Raw genomic sequence first — 17,910 nt, forward strand, 5'->3', positions numbered from 1 at the left:
TGTTTCAGGGTCCTTGGGGTATACATCAACAAAGACATTGCCGTGTCCCAATTCAGGGGCTGCATCCTTCGAAGGACGCGTTCCTTCGAAGGACGCGTTCCTTCGAAGGACGCGTCTACGAAGACTGCATCCTTCGAAGGACGCGTCCTTCGAAGGATGCAGTCTTCGTAGACCGCGAAGGCTGCAACGAAGGCCAAACGAGCGTTGTGGAATGGGACGGTCTAGCCTACGGAGCATTTCTGGATTGCGTAACCAGCCGTTAACGTCCTTTACCTTGCGTGACCACTCGCCGAGTCTCCTAGCAACCCTGACAGCTGCGGTTCAAACCGGACAGCGGAGGAGAAATAGTAGCCAGAAATCATAATTGTATTGGTTATGTTTTATCTTTTATTGGAGGAGTGGGAGAAGATTCACCACCGGGTGAAGAGGAAGAGAGGACGTTGGCTTAACGTTAATTAGTTTAACGTTATATGTCTAGCGTTAATGTCATTGAACTTTGACAATAAAGTTACATATTTAAAATAGTCCCAACCTTACTTTTATATTAAAAAAATGTTTTTACATAGTTTTGTCATTAAATATGTATTCGCTGCAGCTGCTGCTTCTGCTCTCTCCGCACCATTTCTGAAAAAATATCTAACGCGCAATGAATCTTGGGATACGTTGGGCCGTGAAGGATGCATCCGATGCGTCCTTCAAATCCGGGAAACGAAGGCTGCATATCTCGGCCGCATTCGAAGCACCCTTCGAAATGGGACAGCACTTGACGCGCCACTGTGACGTATGCGGTCTTCAAATGCGTCCTTCGAAGGATGCAACCCCTGAATTGGGACACGGCCATGGTCTGCCCACACAGACAAGGGGGTCAAATCCGCTTGGAATCGTCTATTCTTCTTGAGGGGACTAAGTTTGTAACCAAAGTTTGTCATCCTCACAAACTTTTACAGGTGCACTATTGGTGTACGGTAGCTTCACAGCTAAGGAGCGTTAGGTCTTGCGCACAGTGGTCAGGTAGGAGAACACATTATTGGCGAATAGCTCCCCGCCCTACTGGACACCTACCACACCCTCAGGAAAGGATTAGTAAAGGTCCCGTGACATGCCACCAGGTGTGGTGTGATTAGCCGTTACAAGCCGTTTTGAAAATCTGTCTGTTATGACATCACTGGTGGGCGTGCCCACCTAGATGTGTGCTGGATAGATCAGTCTACCAGCCTACCCAGTGGACTGTCGCAAACGTTGCTCATCTATCCAGCATATATTTAGGTGGACACGCCCATCTGTGATGTCATAAAAGACAGCTTTTCAAAACAGCTTGTAACGGCTAATCACACTCACACCTGGTGACATGTGACGGGACCTTTAAGGACCCCCACAACCCATCACATAAACGTTATTCTGCTGCCCTCTGGCGGCAATACCAGTACATTCGTTATCACACCGGCAGACTAAAGTTTCTGTGGCGCACTCACACTAGGCCATCTGTACCGTGCCCTAGTACGTTGGTTTGCCCGCTAAAGTCTAGATCGTTTGGCTAGTGTCCGTACTCAAGAACAGTTCAGTAAATTCCGCGGCCTCACTACACACTCACGGAGAGGTGTGCCGTAATGCCTCATCATTGGACAACTTTGACTTTGCACTGGATGCACATAATCACATAATTCTCTATTTTGTCTAGTTATATTATAACCCTGTAATATACTCGTTGCTTTCCAGATTATTTATCTTTTTATATAAATATTAAAACAATAGAAGATCCTGCCCTAAATAGGTAGGTACTAACCTAATGTAAAAAAAAAAAAAGTCTTGAACCTGATCTTGAACTGATTATGTGTATTATGTTCCAAAATGTACAAGGTAACTAATATAGGATATTATAGGCTAAATGCATGGATGCTTGCATTAAGCCAATTAAGCCAGCCTTGACAGGCCTTTCCATTTCAGGGCCAGATTGAGGAAAACCCCCTGGGGGAAGACCGTCATTGGGACTTGTGTGGTTTAAAAGGTAGCCAGAAAACAGAAGTTTATCTCAAAATCGTCCAATGTTTGTAGACATAGAAGGTAGTGGGTACCATCCATAATTGGTTATACTGGTTTCATCCACATGGTTGCATGAGCTCACTCATGGTATGTGCTAGAAAGGCTAATGAGGGAAATTGCCAAATCTAAAGTCCCTGGGGCACTTTGAAGAGATAGATCCCCATTGACTTCTTAAATAGGGAAGGCAATTTTGAAAAATAACACTTTGAAGAGATATATCCCCATTGACTTCTTAAATAGGGAAGGCAATTTTGAAAAATGACACATGATAACAATAGTGTGGCTTGCTTTGCAACCAGAGGCATAACCACGGGCGGGCCTGGACGGGTCTAGGCCCGCCTAATTGTCAGTCTTGCCCGTCCAGTCAGAGGGCTTTCCTTCGTTTACGTTCACCATCTAAAAAAGGAGAGCTCAAGCGTTCAAATTGTTCAAATTGGCTTTGCCCGCCTGTTTTTTTTTTCTGTGCCCACCTATATGGACATTTCTGGCTACGCCACTGCAACCACACAAATAATTCCTTGAGCAAACATTGTGCACACTATGTTTTTACCGTATCCTCTGTACATGAATGAATAAATGAATTAATGTTCTTGATGTTGTCTCGACCATTAATAGATCATCTGATTTCGAAGGAGAGCGAGGTATTCATGGATGTCTATTTCATGCGCTCTTTCGGATACGCCCCCGCCTCCCCGCAGTAGGGGCGGGGCTTAAACTTTGGGGACAATGTTCAAATGTAATAAAGTACAGCAACGGGAACAGAGACCTCAGTGCTCCGTGCACACGCTATCGTGTTGGATCGGTCATGTGGACGTTTATAAGCGCAGTGTTCACCAGAGCGTGTTTTATTCTCGTATCGCTGGTAGCAGTCTGTAGAGTGACATGGGTCATGAAAGACTCCAACTACTGGTTTCTGACGCTCCTCTTCCTACCTCAAGTCGCCGAGATGGTGATCACCTTGCGCAGGCGAAAAGGAAAAGATTATAAATGGTAAGATATGCAATTTAATTACTTTTACTTTACTTTTATTTTGTTTACAAATGTCCTTTGTTGTAGATAGCCCATTTCCTGCATGTCCCATCCTGCAGCGTTACCCCCCCCCTCCCCCTTTTTGGAGGTACTCAAGCACACCTTAATACACCCCTACAAAAATATTATAATTATTCTTCATTATTATTATTATTATTAGGCTATTATTATTATTATTATTAGGTGCCAAGCACAAAGTGCGAGGAAACCTATTGTGATTCTAGTTATATAAAATATTATATATAATATTGTTAAATATTCCGCCGCGTTTGCATTACACAGCCTAAACCGCACGCATGCTTTTATGAAACTTACCAGACCTGGGGCCTCATTTATAAAACTCTGCGTAAAACCCTCCCTAAAACAACAGTACGCCCAAACCTCAGAATGTGCGTACGCACAAAAATATTCAGATTTATAAAACCGTGCGGCGCACAGCTGTACGCACTCTTCTCGTTATAAATACCAACTTGCGTTGAATTTGGCGTGCGTGCACGAGCGCCATGCTCCTCCCAAGTTCGTCCCATAATAGTCCTTATAAGGTCAATGCTAATTAGCAATGAATATTCCTAGTATATAAGGAGCCTTTGCTGACCTATCATTACACGGGAACACCCGCATGCGTTACACGCGCTCGCGTCTCCTACCCCTCGCTAAATTCTCGAGCAATTCCAAAGCTGCCATATTTTAGCCCGTTAGAATACAGAGGCCAACAGGAGCATTATTTATTGGCCTTGTGCCAATATGATAATTAATTACTATGTCATATAGGCTAATTTAATGTAGGCCTACATATATATGTATCAGGAAAATTAATACAACTTAAGTGATACAGTTGGTCTGGCCGAGGATTGTGATTTGAATGGGTTGTAGTGTGTTGAACATAATATTGCCTTAATTCATATTTCATAATAGGTGCTTTTTATAAAATGAATAAATAAATCCGAAGTCATAGTATGTGGTGCGCAATGTGCGTTGGGTATCGGGAGGCATAGACATATAGGCATATATAGGCATAGGCATAGACTTATATCAGATGTCTATGTTGGGAGGTAGCGTGTTATTTTCCTTTGGCTTTATTGGCGGATTGCAAACCGATATGGTGCATTACCGCCACCAACCGGTTTCCAGATTTGCCGCCATTTTGAATTTAGTTAAAAACAGTAAATTGCCTAACGATCCCAGGTTTTTGGACTTTGACAAAAATCCTTTAGCCCATATCATCTATGGCCCATTATCTTCAATCTGACATAAAGATTAGTCTGGACAATAAAGTTTAAAGCACCCATGAGCCATTGAGTTCTAAAAGGGGTGTGGTTTAAAACACGAAAATAGTTAATTGCTCATATCAACATCAAGTTGGACTCCTATGATGTTGACTCCAATAGCGCTGAGGTTTCCCTCATTTACAATGTTGACGAGTTTACATCAGAGGACATGCAAAAATAAAATAAGAAACAACAGAAATGACAAATAACATGAGCAACATAAAAAAAAAATATATAATATATATATATATATATGTATATATATATATATATTTATATATACATAAATCGATAAACTTAAAACAGTTGCAATTTGATGAGCAGAGTTTTAACACCAAGTGTTTAAAAACAGAAGCAGATGGGAGTACAAAGTGTCTGTTGCAGAGCGTTCCCAGTGCTAGAGGCATCAAAGAGGAAGGCAGTTTTGCCAAGATCTGAGCAGTGGCGTAACATCATGTTGATGGCCCCGGTGCAATCGGACGGATTGTTGACGGGGGGGGGGGGCCGATGCCGTAGCGGAGTTGCGATCGGATTTTTATAAAAACAATATAGATATGGGGAAGAATTTTTTCTTCTTTCTTCCTCCATGGGCCCCTGACGGCGTCTGGGCCCCGGACAGCTGCACCGGTTGCACCGTCGATATTTACGCCACTGGATCTGAGCGCACACTAGGAACCCTGAGAGTGAGCCAGTTGTTGGATCTGGTTTGGTAGGAACCAAGATTCCACTGATAGGGAGGAAATGTAGGGCGTAAGTTTACCACTGATGGCTTTAAAAACAAACAAGTGCCAGTGGTAACTGCGCCTCAACGATAGAGAGGACCAGCCAACCTTACTGTAGAGAGTGCAGTGGTGTGTATTATAGCTGTCACCGGTGATAAATCTAATAGCGGAATGATAGACAGAGTCCAATTGCTTCAATGTAGATGCGGTTGCATGCCTATAAATTACATCTCCATAGTCTAAAACTGATAAAAATACAGCCTCAACAATTCTCTTCCTACTAATCAAGGGAAAGCTGGACTTGTTTCTGTATAGAAAGCCCACCTTCTGTCGAAGCTTGGAGGCGGGAAGGTCAATATGAACCTTAAAATAGAGCTTCTTATCAAGCCATAGCCCTATTCTGTGACTCTCTCTATAAGAGAGCCGTCAACAGTCAAAAGAAGAAGTTTCGAAAGAAAGAAAATAACATGAATTTTGTATTTTTTTTTCTTTTCTTTTCATTATAGCAGTCACTAAACTTGTTTTTAGTATGTTATCTCTTACCAGTGGCTGCTTGTCCAGATGAACAGATTGGAGGGAGGGCCTGATTTGACCTTGTCTGTATTGTATGATTCTTATTCTTATTCTTCTTATTAGTAATTCATTAAAAGTATAATTGTTGTCAATTAAAATATCATATATAGAAAAGTATTAATGTATTAATTGTTATCCAGTGAAAACCTTTTCAAGGTTGCATCTAACACTCTAGGGGCCGAGCCCCCCTAACGGTCTGGTCCTAGAATCGCCCGGTCCTTTACTTTAGTTGAAGACAAAAGGAAGCTGTACACCGAAGTGCATAGAAAAGAAGACAGAGGCTCGAATTGTCTTTAGAACAAAACATTGATCAACCTGCTTACCTGGGGACTGGATAGCTACTAAACACAGCTGAAAGTGTATTTCAAGTTTCAAGTTTATTATTATTATTATTATTATTATTATTATTATTATTATTATTATTATTTTAGACTCCTTTAAAAACCACAACAGTTGACCAAAGTGCTGTTCAATTCAACTATCTAGTTATAAAACAAAAAATACAATTAAAACAATTAAATGCACAAAAAGGACACACTAGACAATAATAAAACTTATATGGAGTTAAATGCAAGAAAATACAAATTTGAAAATGGAACTGAACGGGCTAGCCTGATGAAGTCTTCGCTCCACAGTTTGGGGCCAATGGCTGTAAAAGCCAGATTACCGCTGCTCTAAAGTTTTGGCGGAGGGATGGTGAGTAGTAGTCATTGGACTTCAGTGACCTCGGGGGAGCATATGTTGTTAGGAGGTCGGAAATGTAAGGAGTTTTCATTCATTCATTTCATGTCATTCAATTTTATTTCCTTACACATAACTACAGGCTACGGGATTGTCCATCCCACCTTCTCCCAAGGTGAATGTTGGTTTATGCTAATGGTGCATTCCCATGGGACAGAGGCAGAGAGAACTCACGAAGGCACTGGTCTTTTCTATAGCTGCCATTTGAAGTCATCCCATTGCTCTCCATATTCTAACTGTTTACATTTTTTAAAAGAAGCCTCATCTTCCTTGATCGCCACCTCGTAGCCTTGCTCAATGTTGTGTTGGATGTTCTCCAGGTATTCTCCGGCCATTCTTCTGTTCCTCATCAGCATTATTCCCTCCATCTGGATCCTGGAGCTCCATCATCAGCAGAACATGTCCAGTGAGCCACAGGTGATACCCAGCAAGATCCCATGTACCATGACTGTCAGTAGTCGCATTCATTTTTTAAACTAGGGTGACCAGATTTCCTGAAACTAACTGACTCCTCCCCGCAAAGATTTTTGATTTGGTAGATGTGATTTCCTGTATTCTGGTGCATTTTGGGGATGGCCACTAGCCTACATCCTGACTTGCAGGGCCTGGACAAGCTTACACTGCATATACAGACCTACTTTATCGCATTCCACCAACCATTGCTACTTCTCCTATGGGTGTGATTCTGATATTGAGGCAAATCATATCATCATATGTTTTTGGTAGGCTTATTAACACATTTAAGAGAAAATGTGAAAATACATTGAATTTTTTTTCTTTATTCAGATCCCCATTAGCTTCCACAGCTGTGGTCACTATTCTTCCTGCAGTCCACATAAAATAATTAACAATACACAGACATATAAACATCCATACAGTACAAAGCTATAACTAAGCTAACCTATCTACATCACAAAAGTCAGAAACACTAAATATACAACAATACATTGTACAAACATTGTTAACCTCTAAGTAAAAAGACCAAGTATATTTGTATATATTTGTATATATACCTGTATATTTGCACACATTTTGTACTGTTATCTATGAGTAACAGCTATTTATGCACATGGACCATCCATTCCACTGTTTCTATCCTAGGCTATGTATTGTGGCTCATGTTTTGTATAGGTGGGATATGTATGTATACATGTGTTGTGTTGCGTTGTGTGTATGTATGCTGGCTGCTGGAACACCTAAATTTCTCTGCTGGGATGAATAAAGTATATCTTATCTTATCTTAAGTCCATTGCAGGAGAAAAGTGAGTTTTAAAACTGACAATATGCAATACATGATAATTTTTCGAGTTTAAAAGTTCATGTAAACATGTAAAAGTTCTGTAAATGACTGCTTTATTCAGTTGATTTGTTTTGGGCTGTGGTAGGTCAATACAGGCTTTCCTGACCAGTCTAGTCGTATGAACAAGCTGTTCTGAAAAAAATTCAGGTTTCCGATCAACAACGGCATTTTGGGTAAACATTACAAGACTAGGGGCCCTATTTAGACGGTCTAATTTGACTTGGCGAGTTGATATTTTGACAGCGCGCTAGCAGTCTCCGCTGAGACAGATGCATGACCACATGAATTTCAAACTTCAAATGGCTCAGTTTATGGCCAAATAATAATTCACACATGGAATAGTGTTTTCTTCTCCAACTTCAGAAACACTGAGTCGTTATGTAAATTTCGGCAAAGAGAACTTAACACGTACATGATATGCGGACGCGGTCCCGTGGCCGCAACCGTGGGTCTATTTAATGATATGCGACAATACATTAACAAACATTGTCTGTTACCAGTATTGTATACATTATCGTTATCGACTTGTGTTCATAATATGCATGTTTCCCCCATGCATGTTGTTGCATGTCGTGCATGTTTAAAAAAAAAAAACAGTGGTGGTTCGCAGAAATCGGTGTAACACCGGAAGCAGATTTGTAGAAGCATTCTGAGACCAATGCGGAAGTATTGTGTGCATATAGCCTATTGCGCTGGGTGCAAGATAGGGCCCTAAATGTTACTTTAGCCTCAACGGTCAACCATGACAGACTATTGTACATCTTCATGAGATTAGTTCTAAAAGAACATTGAAGAGCCAATCTTGCAGCTCTATTTTGAGCGAGCTGGAGTTTCTTAATGTTTTTTTGCAGCGCTGGACCACACAACCATAAAGTACCCTATGTGAGAGAAAACTAGAGCCTGAATCATCTGATTCCTGACTGAGGGTGTCACATAGTGAGAGCATCTTGTCATAGCAATACCCTGTCCCATTTTTACAGCAATAGAATCAATATGGTCAGACCATGACAATTGATCATCTATTATAATGCCAAGTAATTTCATTTTCCTTACTTGCTCTATCGGGATACCACCCATATATATATTTAAACAGGAGTCTCTGGCAAGCCTTCTCCTGGTACCAATAACCATGCACTTAGTCTTAGCGATGTTCACAACTAATTTGTTGTCCTCTACCCAATCAGGCAGTTTGTAATTCTTTGCATAATACCTTATAGGTTGATTATAAAATAATAATAATAATATGATAATAATAATATAATAATAAAATAGTCTTGAATTTGATTAAAAACAATCCTCTCCAATATCTTGAATGAGTTTCATGTGGGACTATATTTCTATATTTTTATGAATTAGCCTGAAGCTTCAGAAAGTTTTTAAACAGAGCATAGTAGTGTGTGTGTGTGTGTGTGTGTGTGTGTGTGTGTGTGTGTGTGTGTGTGTGTGTGTGTGTGTGTGTGTGTGTGTGTGTGTGTGTGTGTGTGTGTGTGTGTGTGTGTGTGTGTGTGTGTGTGTGACGTCAACCTCATAGAGCTCCAAAGACATGACCTCAACACAGAGACAAACGCTCTTCAAAATAGCCTACACATATTTGTTTGAGGAGTGAATTTACTCCAAAAATCAATTTGTTTGCTGACAGCCTGCTGCTGTGGTATTGCGGGCAGGTGTCAGCAGTCCAAGTGTTGTTCATTATGGAAAAGATCAGATCAACAGGAGCATTTGTGCCAGGCATACACATGGCAAACTATTATACAAAAAAACAAAAACATTTAAATTATACATATGTCTTTGTATGGAATTTCCCTGCTTCTGAAATGCATGAACATCTCCGCCCAGCGCTCGTCCACAGAAATTAAATCATGCAGCATTCCACTGTGCGACCCTCCCTGTTGCGTATGCCCTCACACATTGTTCTTTAGTTTATGATCGGGGTGAATAATCAGTATGTGAGCCTGAAAATGTAATGCATTTTGAGTTTTAATAAGTGCTGAGAAATGTGTTTTATGAATGTCATCCATTCACATCTTTTTTTTCCATCTTCATAGTGCAACCGTCTTGACTCATGGGCGGCTTTCCGAGATTCTTTCAATGTTCACAACGTAACATCGGCAAATATCACCTCCATACATGTAAGTTAAATGGGTTGAAGTGTTCCAGGTCCATTAAATGCAATCTAGAAGTCACTGACTTCAATAGGCTATTTGGAAGACCGTTTTGGCTTCATGGCCTGTGAGTTGGCCCAATAATGCGGTTGGAGGGTGTAATGAGGATGAGCCATTTGGGTAGAGGAATCCAGCAGACTTATTCTTACGTATCAGTAACTGACTGACCAGCATGTAAATCAACGAAACAAACTAAATACATTCAGATAATTTGACTAATATTGACATATATATGAATTAACAAACGTATTTGTGGGAGTGTGTGTGGATGATGGCTGTGTTTAAGCAGCCTCACCTGGCCGATTGGACTCTGGGCCTGGGTGATAGTGCACACCTGCTGCACCTGGGCGATTCTTTTGGGCTCCTCCAGATCAGGGACACAGGGTGCTGGTGTTAAGAATCTGGTTTATTATTAAAGTTGTGTTAATGACACGGCAAGGGTGCTCTGCTCCATGCAGAACCTGACTTATTTCCATTGCAAAGAATATAGACATTTTTCAACTCACACCCCTCCTGTCCCCTCATATCTTTCCCTCTCGGTACTTCAAACGGTGCGCGGACCCTGGGAAGTCTTTCCCCCCCAACACCTTGGGAGTTGGGGGAATGCTATCGTGGATTTCCTGACTGCAACAATAATAATAATATTATAAATAATGACAATCAACTGTGACAACTGCCATCGAGGCTCACACTCAGAAGAGATCAAAAACACAACAGTCAAAACAGTTGACTTCTAAAGTACTAGAAGGCACGATGACCAACGTTCCATTCATTCCGTTACATGGTCGCTACATTACCCCCCCACCAGAAAGATCCTCGCCCCATGTGACCAAACAAAGTCTCAGGAGCGACCTGGAAACCACCTCTGCCTTCAGGGGCGTGGGGACAAGGGAAAAGGCACAGGGGATTCAACCCCAGGATGGGGGGGAGAATGTAGAGACCGGAGACAGCGTCACCAGGGCATCCTGCGTTGCCTCAGGGGGCTGAGCAGGACGTGAGGGGAGAAGGAGTGGGAGGCAATAACAGTGTTACAGAGCCCCCTCTGTAAGGAGCTAGTCTCTCTATATTTATCTTCTTTCCCCGGGAAGGAACCCGCAGAACCCTGTAAACAACCTCGCCCAACCGCTCCAGTACTCGGCAGTGACCCACTCACTGGCTGTCGAGCTCAGGGCACTGGCCCTTCTTCCACTGGGGTCTGTGGACCCAGACCAGCTCTGCAGCTAGACAGTGCCTCCTTGGGTCCTCCCATCATAGTTCTGCTTTTGCCTCACACTGCGGCACACTTGAGGCGGCCCTGAAGCCTCCTGGCGTACTCGGGAGCTGGAGAACGGTCGGGAAATCAGGTGGCTGACCAAACACCAACTCTGCTGGGGTGTGGAGCTCACTCCCCACTCCCAGGCGGCTGCAGATATCCTCCACAAGGGCATCCACTATCGTCTCTGCCTCCTGGTCTGCGAGGGAGAACGCCTCTGGCCACTTCCTGAGGTAGTCTATGGCGGAGAGGGATGGAGGTTACCCCTCTCTGAGCGAGGCAACCTACCCACTACATCCACCCCCACTCTTTACATTGGTGCCCCCACTGGAAACTCTTGGAGTGGAGCAAACAAGGTGGGCCATTGCTTGCCGTACAGGGGTCACAGCGGCGGCAGACGTCCTCAACGTCCCTCCTGAACTGACCCCAGTAGAAGCTCCGGTGGAAACGGCAGAGTGTTTTAGTGACTCCAAAGTGCCATGACCCTGCTGCTTAAGCAGGCCCTTGGGGACCACTCCCATGCCCGCTGCAGCACACTCTCATGCAGACATAGAGCCCCAAACGTGGACCACAGCCCCATGGTCTTCATGGAGAACACGGCCACCTCTTCTCGCTGTGGTCGTTGCTGTGCCATCACCAGCCGTCTGTCCTATCCTGCTCCTGCTGCTGTCCCCCCTCTGCCACATCCGCTGTCCTGGATCCCGGCAGATGAACACCTCCACCTCTCAAACTTCAGCACAGTCCTTCCCCTCCCCCTCACACATCTCTCTCTCTCATGGTTCTCCCTCCACTTACAGAAACGCCACACCTTTGAAAAGCCCCCACTAAAGCCCCATAGCTGCGTCTATGCTCCGGGCTAAGCAGCAAAAGGCAGGACAGGGCCTCATCTCTACACGGTCGCTACAATACAATCATCATGATAGATGCATATACAGTAACTAATCAGAATTAACCACATCACATTGGTAACGGAGCACACCTCTGTTACATGGACTAACAAAAACCTTTAGCGGATTTTTACATTAAACATGTGATTCAAATGACTTACCTTGTTAAAAATTAATGAGTCTTATTAAGTCTTAATAAGTCTAATCTTGTCAAATGTGTTAATATATTTCATCATATTTCATTAACAGTATATTTATAGGATATATACTGTTACATACTATATTGGAGAGACTATGGAATTAAATTTGTTTCAATAAAACCCCATCAACTTCTTAACTATCAAACAAAGAAGAATTTGAGAGAATCAATCCAATCGTATGTTTATAACAAATTATTTGGTTAATCATGTAAATTTGGTAATTTTTTGATAATATGTCCATTTTCACCATCATCTCTGCTTCTTTCTCACTGATCTTTTGCCCTAGCTGTCTTTTCTACATTTAAGCTGCCAGCTCTCTTGTTTATACTGCCTGACTCTTGGTTTTAAGTTCTGAAACAAACATCTGTGTTTTTTTTTTAGGGGTACGTCCCCTTCGGCTAATGAGTTTTTGAGAGATAGCTCAGCACTCTGGACGTTGTTCAGTACAGCAAGTATAAGGTTTGGTTTTGGCAAACATGGACACCCTATATGAGCTGGAGGAATCCAACAAAGCTAGCTAGTGGTTATTGATGGCCTAGTGCCGCTGTTTAGGATGTCCCTGTCCACCAAGACTGAAACTCGCCCTTGCCTCATGAACAACGTCCAGGATAAATGGATGAATTATCAACAAACAAAAAAACACCACATTTTTTGTTTGATATTCAAGAGGTTTTCTTTGATTGTATTGACACAAATTTTATCCAACTATCCACCAACTCTTCTCAATGACATAAGTGTGAAGTGTGTCTGTTTTCTATTATTGGTTTTAAGTTTCACACTTTTGACTCAATCCTTCAAGGATTCCATCAATGCGCGGCTGGACCAGTTTAACTCGGCAGTATGCTCCAAAGAGTGGATCCTGGGTCTCCACATGACTCAGCTCATCCTGCTCATCGTGGGAAAGTGGCTCCTCCCCATAGGGGGCGGAGTCACCAGGGACGAGCTGTCTCAACTTCTCCTCATATTCGTTGGAACTGCGGCAGACATCCTAGAATTCACCAGTGAGACACCATCACTTGGGTAAGCGCTAATATCCCTCCCACGCACACATGTGACGCACACACACACACACACACACACACACACACACACACACACACACACACACACACACACACACACACACACACAAAGATGTCTCAATCACCCAATTCATTAACTCTGAGTCACATCTAACTCTGAGTCACATCTATGTCAAGTCTGTGTCTAACAACACAGACTTGACATGTGAAACTATAATGCTGAATCTTACTTTTCACTTTTCTGTCCCTCCATTCCAGATCCAACACTAACCGTTTTCAGCTGATCTACATTACCCTGGCAGTCTGGACCTGGAGCATGTTGCAGTTCCCACTACATCTGTCCGGTCAGTGTGTGCGCAGGGAGCCGCAGGTTGCTGCTTTGTACTTCAGCCAAGTACTAAACTGATATAGAATTAAGCACATAAATAAAGAATTGAAATGTACACACATCTTGGGACAACCTCATCACCCTCATCTGGGGAATTAAACAAAGACCGAACCCAGCCCTTCTGTGTGTTGCTTCCTCTCGCGACCGGGGTCGACAGAAAGCAGGAAGGACAACCCTAAAGTCTGCATTCACTTATCTTTGTTTATGTGTGTCATGTGTCATGTCATGTGCTTCTTCTGCACCATTAACTCTACTGAAGCAATAATGATGTTATAGCCTCTCCCATGAATAGCCTCTCCCATGAATAGCCTCTCCCATTCTGCGACAATTTAAACGATCAGTTTTTTACTTGGCAAAGGCATTACAATAGTCAGCGGCAGGGAGTCCATATCTCCAAACGAAGTCAAACTGTTTAGTGGATATTACATGTCTTTATATTTACAAAATTATCAATTTGTATTCATGTTTGTACTCCCTGAATCTAGCTTAGCTTGCTTATTTTTCTTTTTAAGGGGACGTATCACAGGCTTTGAGTAGTTTAGAAGCTTGTATCTTTAAATGAGTTTGTTTTTGTAAATTTAGACTTGGGCAGGGTCACTTTTGTGTCAGTAACGGTTCAACCATCTCTCCATTCACTGTGTACCACTGAGGTTAAAGCTGTCAAAAAATACAAAAACAGTTTTGCATATATATAACAGGATGTTACAGAGGTTATTATATTTGGCACATTCGGGGTATTTGGGGAGAACTGTATCCGTTAAAGTATGCTGTTTTGTTAGCCTTGCAATCATCCTCCCTCATCAGGGGGATTCAACAAAGACTGTTTCTCCTGTGTGTGGTTTCCCCACAGTGGTCAACAAGAAGCCTGAAGACGAGGGTGACCACCGTGTGTCGCTACTGACCCAACACAGCACAGACCTGTGGACTATTGTCCAGGCCCTCCTCATCCACGACGGGCCCTTCCTGGTGGTCCGGCTCATTGTCCTCATCCATTTCAAAGTCTTCAACCAGATGCTGGTCTTCTTTGCCATTAAGAACTTGCTGGTGCTCGCCCTGAACATGTATCGGCTGGTGGTCATCTGCCAGGACTCCAGGTCAGATAGCGGTATATGAAGACACTCATCACGCACACACTATCTCTCTCACTAACACACAGACACACACACAGACACACACACACACACACACACACACACACACACACTATCTCTCTCACTAACACATAGACACACACACACACACACACACACATGTGAGGAGGCAGGTCAAGGTGGTTACACATGCTCTACAAAATGAATGAGTTGTTGTGTTCATTACGTTGTGAATAGGTTACACTACTGGGGTCTGAAACGGAAAGCTGTACTTTGTTTACCATGACCACCACCAACAGCAGTGCCTAAAGGCATGTACGTCCAAAGCTAACTCCCTGAATGTTTTATCAATAGCCCCGGATCTCCACATTAAAAAAACAAAACATTTTGACCAAAATAGGAATAATCTAAAATGTGTCATTCAGATCACACATTAAAGCCCTCCAAAATAATGTGTTAATATGTGTCATTCAGGCAGCAGATCTAACTGACACTCCACTGGGATTCTCATTTCACTACACTGCAACTGTATCTGAAAACTGTGTGATTGTGTGTGTGTGTGTGTGTGTGTGTGTGTGTGTGTGTGTGTGTGTGTGTGTGTGTGTGTGTGTGTGTGTGTGTGTGTGTGTGTGTGTGTGTGTGTGTGTGTGTGTGTGTGTGTGGGGGAGTGTGACTGTGTGTGTGTGTGTGTGTGTGTGTGTGTGTGTGTGTGTGTGTGTGTCATAATCATAAACAAATCTGGGACGTTCTGCATAAACTAACAGGGAAAGGACATAATAAAGTAACAAACCCTGTATAAAGGACCAGCAGAAATTTAAAATGATGTGGTCCCACTATACTCAACACCAATTGATATTACACATATTGATATTACAAATCAAAATACATATTTGGACTGGATTCTATGTTTTTAAAGAAACGTGCTGCCTCTTTCACAGGGCCAGTTGCTAAAATTATTAACACCTCTTTTAAGGAGGGAAAATTCCCAAAGGACTGGAAGTCAGCCATTGTTGGGCCAGTCTATAAATCAGGGGACACAACTGATATGAATAACTATAGGCCGTATTTTACCTGTCATGTCTAAGGGCACACTCACACTAGGCAAAGTTGCCCTGTACCGTACTCAAGTATAATTCCCCCCCCCCCCCCCGGTACGGTTGCCTCTTGTACATATAGGTTGCGTATCCGTGCGTGTGCGCGTGTACTGTGCTGTACTGTGGCCTGAGCACACCTCTCCGAAGTGTACTGAGGCTCACACTAGCCAAACGATCTAGACTTTAGGGGGCAAACGTACTCTGGCACGGTACAGATGGCCTAGTGTGAGTGCGCGTCTAAGATCTCTGAAAAATGTCTGTCTGAGCAATTGACAGAGCATCTTAACGGTATTCCTTTTACACTACACCCCATGCAATTCGGCTTTAGAGCCAATCATTCCACTGAGACAGCAATTTCTTTTTCGTGGAAAACAAATCAAATCAAAAACGGACAAAGGAGGCATTGTTAGAGAAATTTTCTTAGATCTCAAAACCTTTCAACCCCAGTGATCTATCCTGGGCCCTATTCTGTTCAGCCTTTATATAAATGACCCGCCATTAGTATGCACTGGAGGTGAAGTTCAGATGTATGCTGATGATACAGTAATTTATGTTCACGCAAAAACGAAAGCCCAGGCTGCTGCCAAACTCAGTGATACAATGGTACATGTACATAACATGGCTTGCTGACTCACAGTTGCATCTCAATGTAAAGAAGATACTCTGTATGTTTTTTAGCAAGACTAACACTGTATCTCACTGTGAACCCAAGGTCTATGTGTCTGGGGAGGCCGTTCAAACAGTTCCACATTTTTAATATCTAGATATTATCCTTGACACTGCTCTATCCTTCAAAAACCAAGTGAAAAAGGTAATGCAAATAACTAAATACAATCTAGCCAACTTCAGATATATAAGGAACTGTCTGACAACACCCGTAGCAAAGGTCTATATGATGATATGATCATTCCCCACTTAACATACTGTATGACAAGCTGCACTGAATAGCACAACATTAAGGCTTATCTTATCACTTCACAAACAAGCGCTTAAAGTTTTGTACAGAAGACCCAAGCTTTACCACCACTGTTAAAACTTACATCCTTGACAAATATAACTTGTTCAGCTTATCAATGTGAAGGCTCCCCCACCACTCTGCATTTTTCCCTCAGGTCCAGCACCTTTGGTCAATTATGTTTCTCTGTAAGAGCCTCTAAATTATGAAACCAATTGCCAGTGGAGATTAGAAATTGCACCTCCCACCATACATTCACCCACCGTCTTAAGGACTGGATTTTAAGCAATCAAAAATGGGAACACCTTTGATAGTATTTAAAGGTGCCATTACATGCCACCAGGTGTGGTGTGATTAGCCGTTACAAGCCGTTTTGGAAATCTGCCCCTTATGACATCACAGGTGGGTGTGTCCACCTAGATGTGTGACAGGTGGATGAACAACGTTTTACTACAGTCCACTGGGTAGGCTGCTAGACTGATCTATCCAGCACACATCTAGGTGGACACGCCCACTTGTGATGTCATAAGGGGCAGATTTCCAAAACGGCTTGTAACGGCTAATCACAATACAACTGGTGGCATGTCATGGGACCTTTAATATGTTTTAATGGAGCTAGTCTATTGGCATCATGTTATACTGTAATCTGTTGCTGTGTGTATTCTTTAATATGTTTTTTATTATCTTTTTTTATTATCTAGCTTAACATCTTGCCAAAGGTCTACAGTTGAAAATTAGCCTGCTGGTTAACAATGGCACATTTACAGAAATGTTGATAAATGTGCACTGTCCTTTAAATAAATAAATGGTATTAAACTAATATTGACATAAATACATTCAACAGTTTCTCAGGTCTGGTACTGTCAAGGTCAATACATGTTTAATAATAGCTGATGCAAAGTGTTTTGCTTCTAATCAATAATATAACTAGTTACTAACCACTACTTATATTGTTAACATCACAATTAATAATTTATCTGGAAAGTGAACAACAGATTTTTAAGTACACATTTTAGAATTGTTTGTAAAAGACAAAATAAATGTATTATATGATCTAATGTTTTCTTATGTGTCTTTCTCAATAAAAAGTTAGTCATGTTTGTTTACGTATTAATACCACAGGAGGAACTATGCAACATTAAAACATGTACAGCTAACAGAACATGGGCTGTGATGTTTCACCAAT

The 17,910-nt window shown here is 42.3% G+C and overlaps 1 protein-coding gene across 1 annotated transcript; it reads left to right on the forward strand.

Moving 5' to 3' along the window:
- The first annotated feature begins 2,830 nt into the window (after positions 1 to 2,830).
- Positions 2,831 to 17,700, forward strand: LOC311350530 (transmembrane protein 26-like). Its single transcript, XM_084470564.1, has 6 exons — positions 2,831 to 3,030; positions 6,694 to 6,790; positions 9,719 to 9,802; positions 12,974 to 13,194; positions 13,455 to 13,540; positions 14,435 to 17,700. The coding sequence occupies exons 1-6, from the start codon at positions 2,846 to 2,848 to the stop codon at positions 14,695 to 14,697; spliced, it is 936 nt and encodes a 311-aa protein (XP_084326690.1). The 5' UTR covers positions 2,831 to 2,845; the 3' UTR covers positions 14,698 to 17,700.
- The last annotated feature ends 210 nt before the right edge of the window (positions 17,701 to 17,910 follow it).

Source organism: Micromesistius poutassou (genome assembly GCF_964030765.1).
Source record: "Micromesistius poutassou genome assembly, chromosome: 7".
NCBI classification, from domain to species: Eukaryota; Metazoa; Chordata; class Actinopteri; order Gadiformes; family Gadidae; genus Micromesistius; species Micromesistius poutassou.

What these genes read in the sequence shown, in the direction of transcription:
- LOC311350530 (XM_084470564.1), top strand. Translation starts at nt 2,846, where the DNA reads ATGTGGACGTTTATAAGCGCAGTGTTCACCAGAGCGTGTTTTATTCTC. An exon ending in CAAATATCACCTCCATACAT is followed by an intron (nt 9,803 to 12,973) that starts GTAAGTTAAATG and finishes CAATCCTTCAAG; the next exon opens with GATTCCATCAATGCGCGGCT. An exon ending in AGTGAGACACCATCACTTGG is followed by an intron (nt 13,195 to 13,454) that starts GTAAGCGCTAAT and finishes CCTCCATTCCAG; the next exon opens with ATCCAACACTAACCGTTTTC.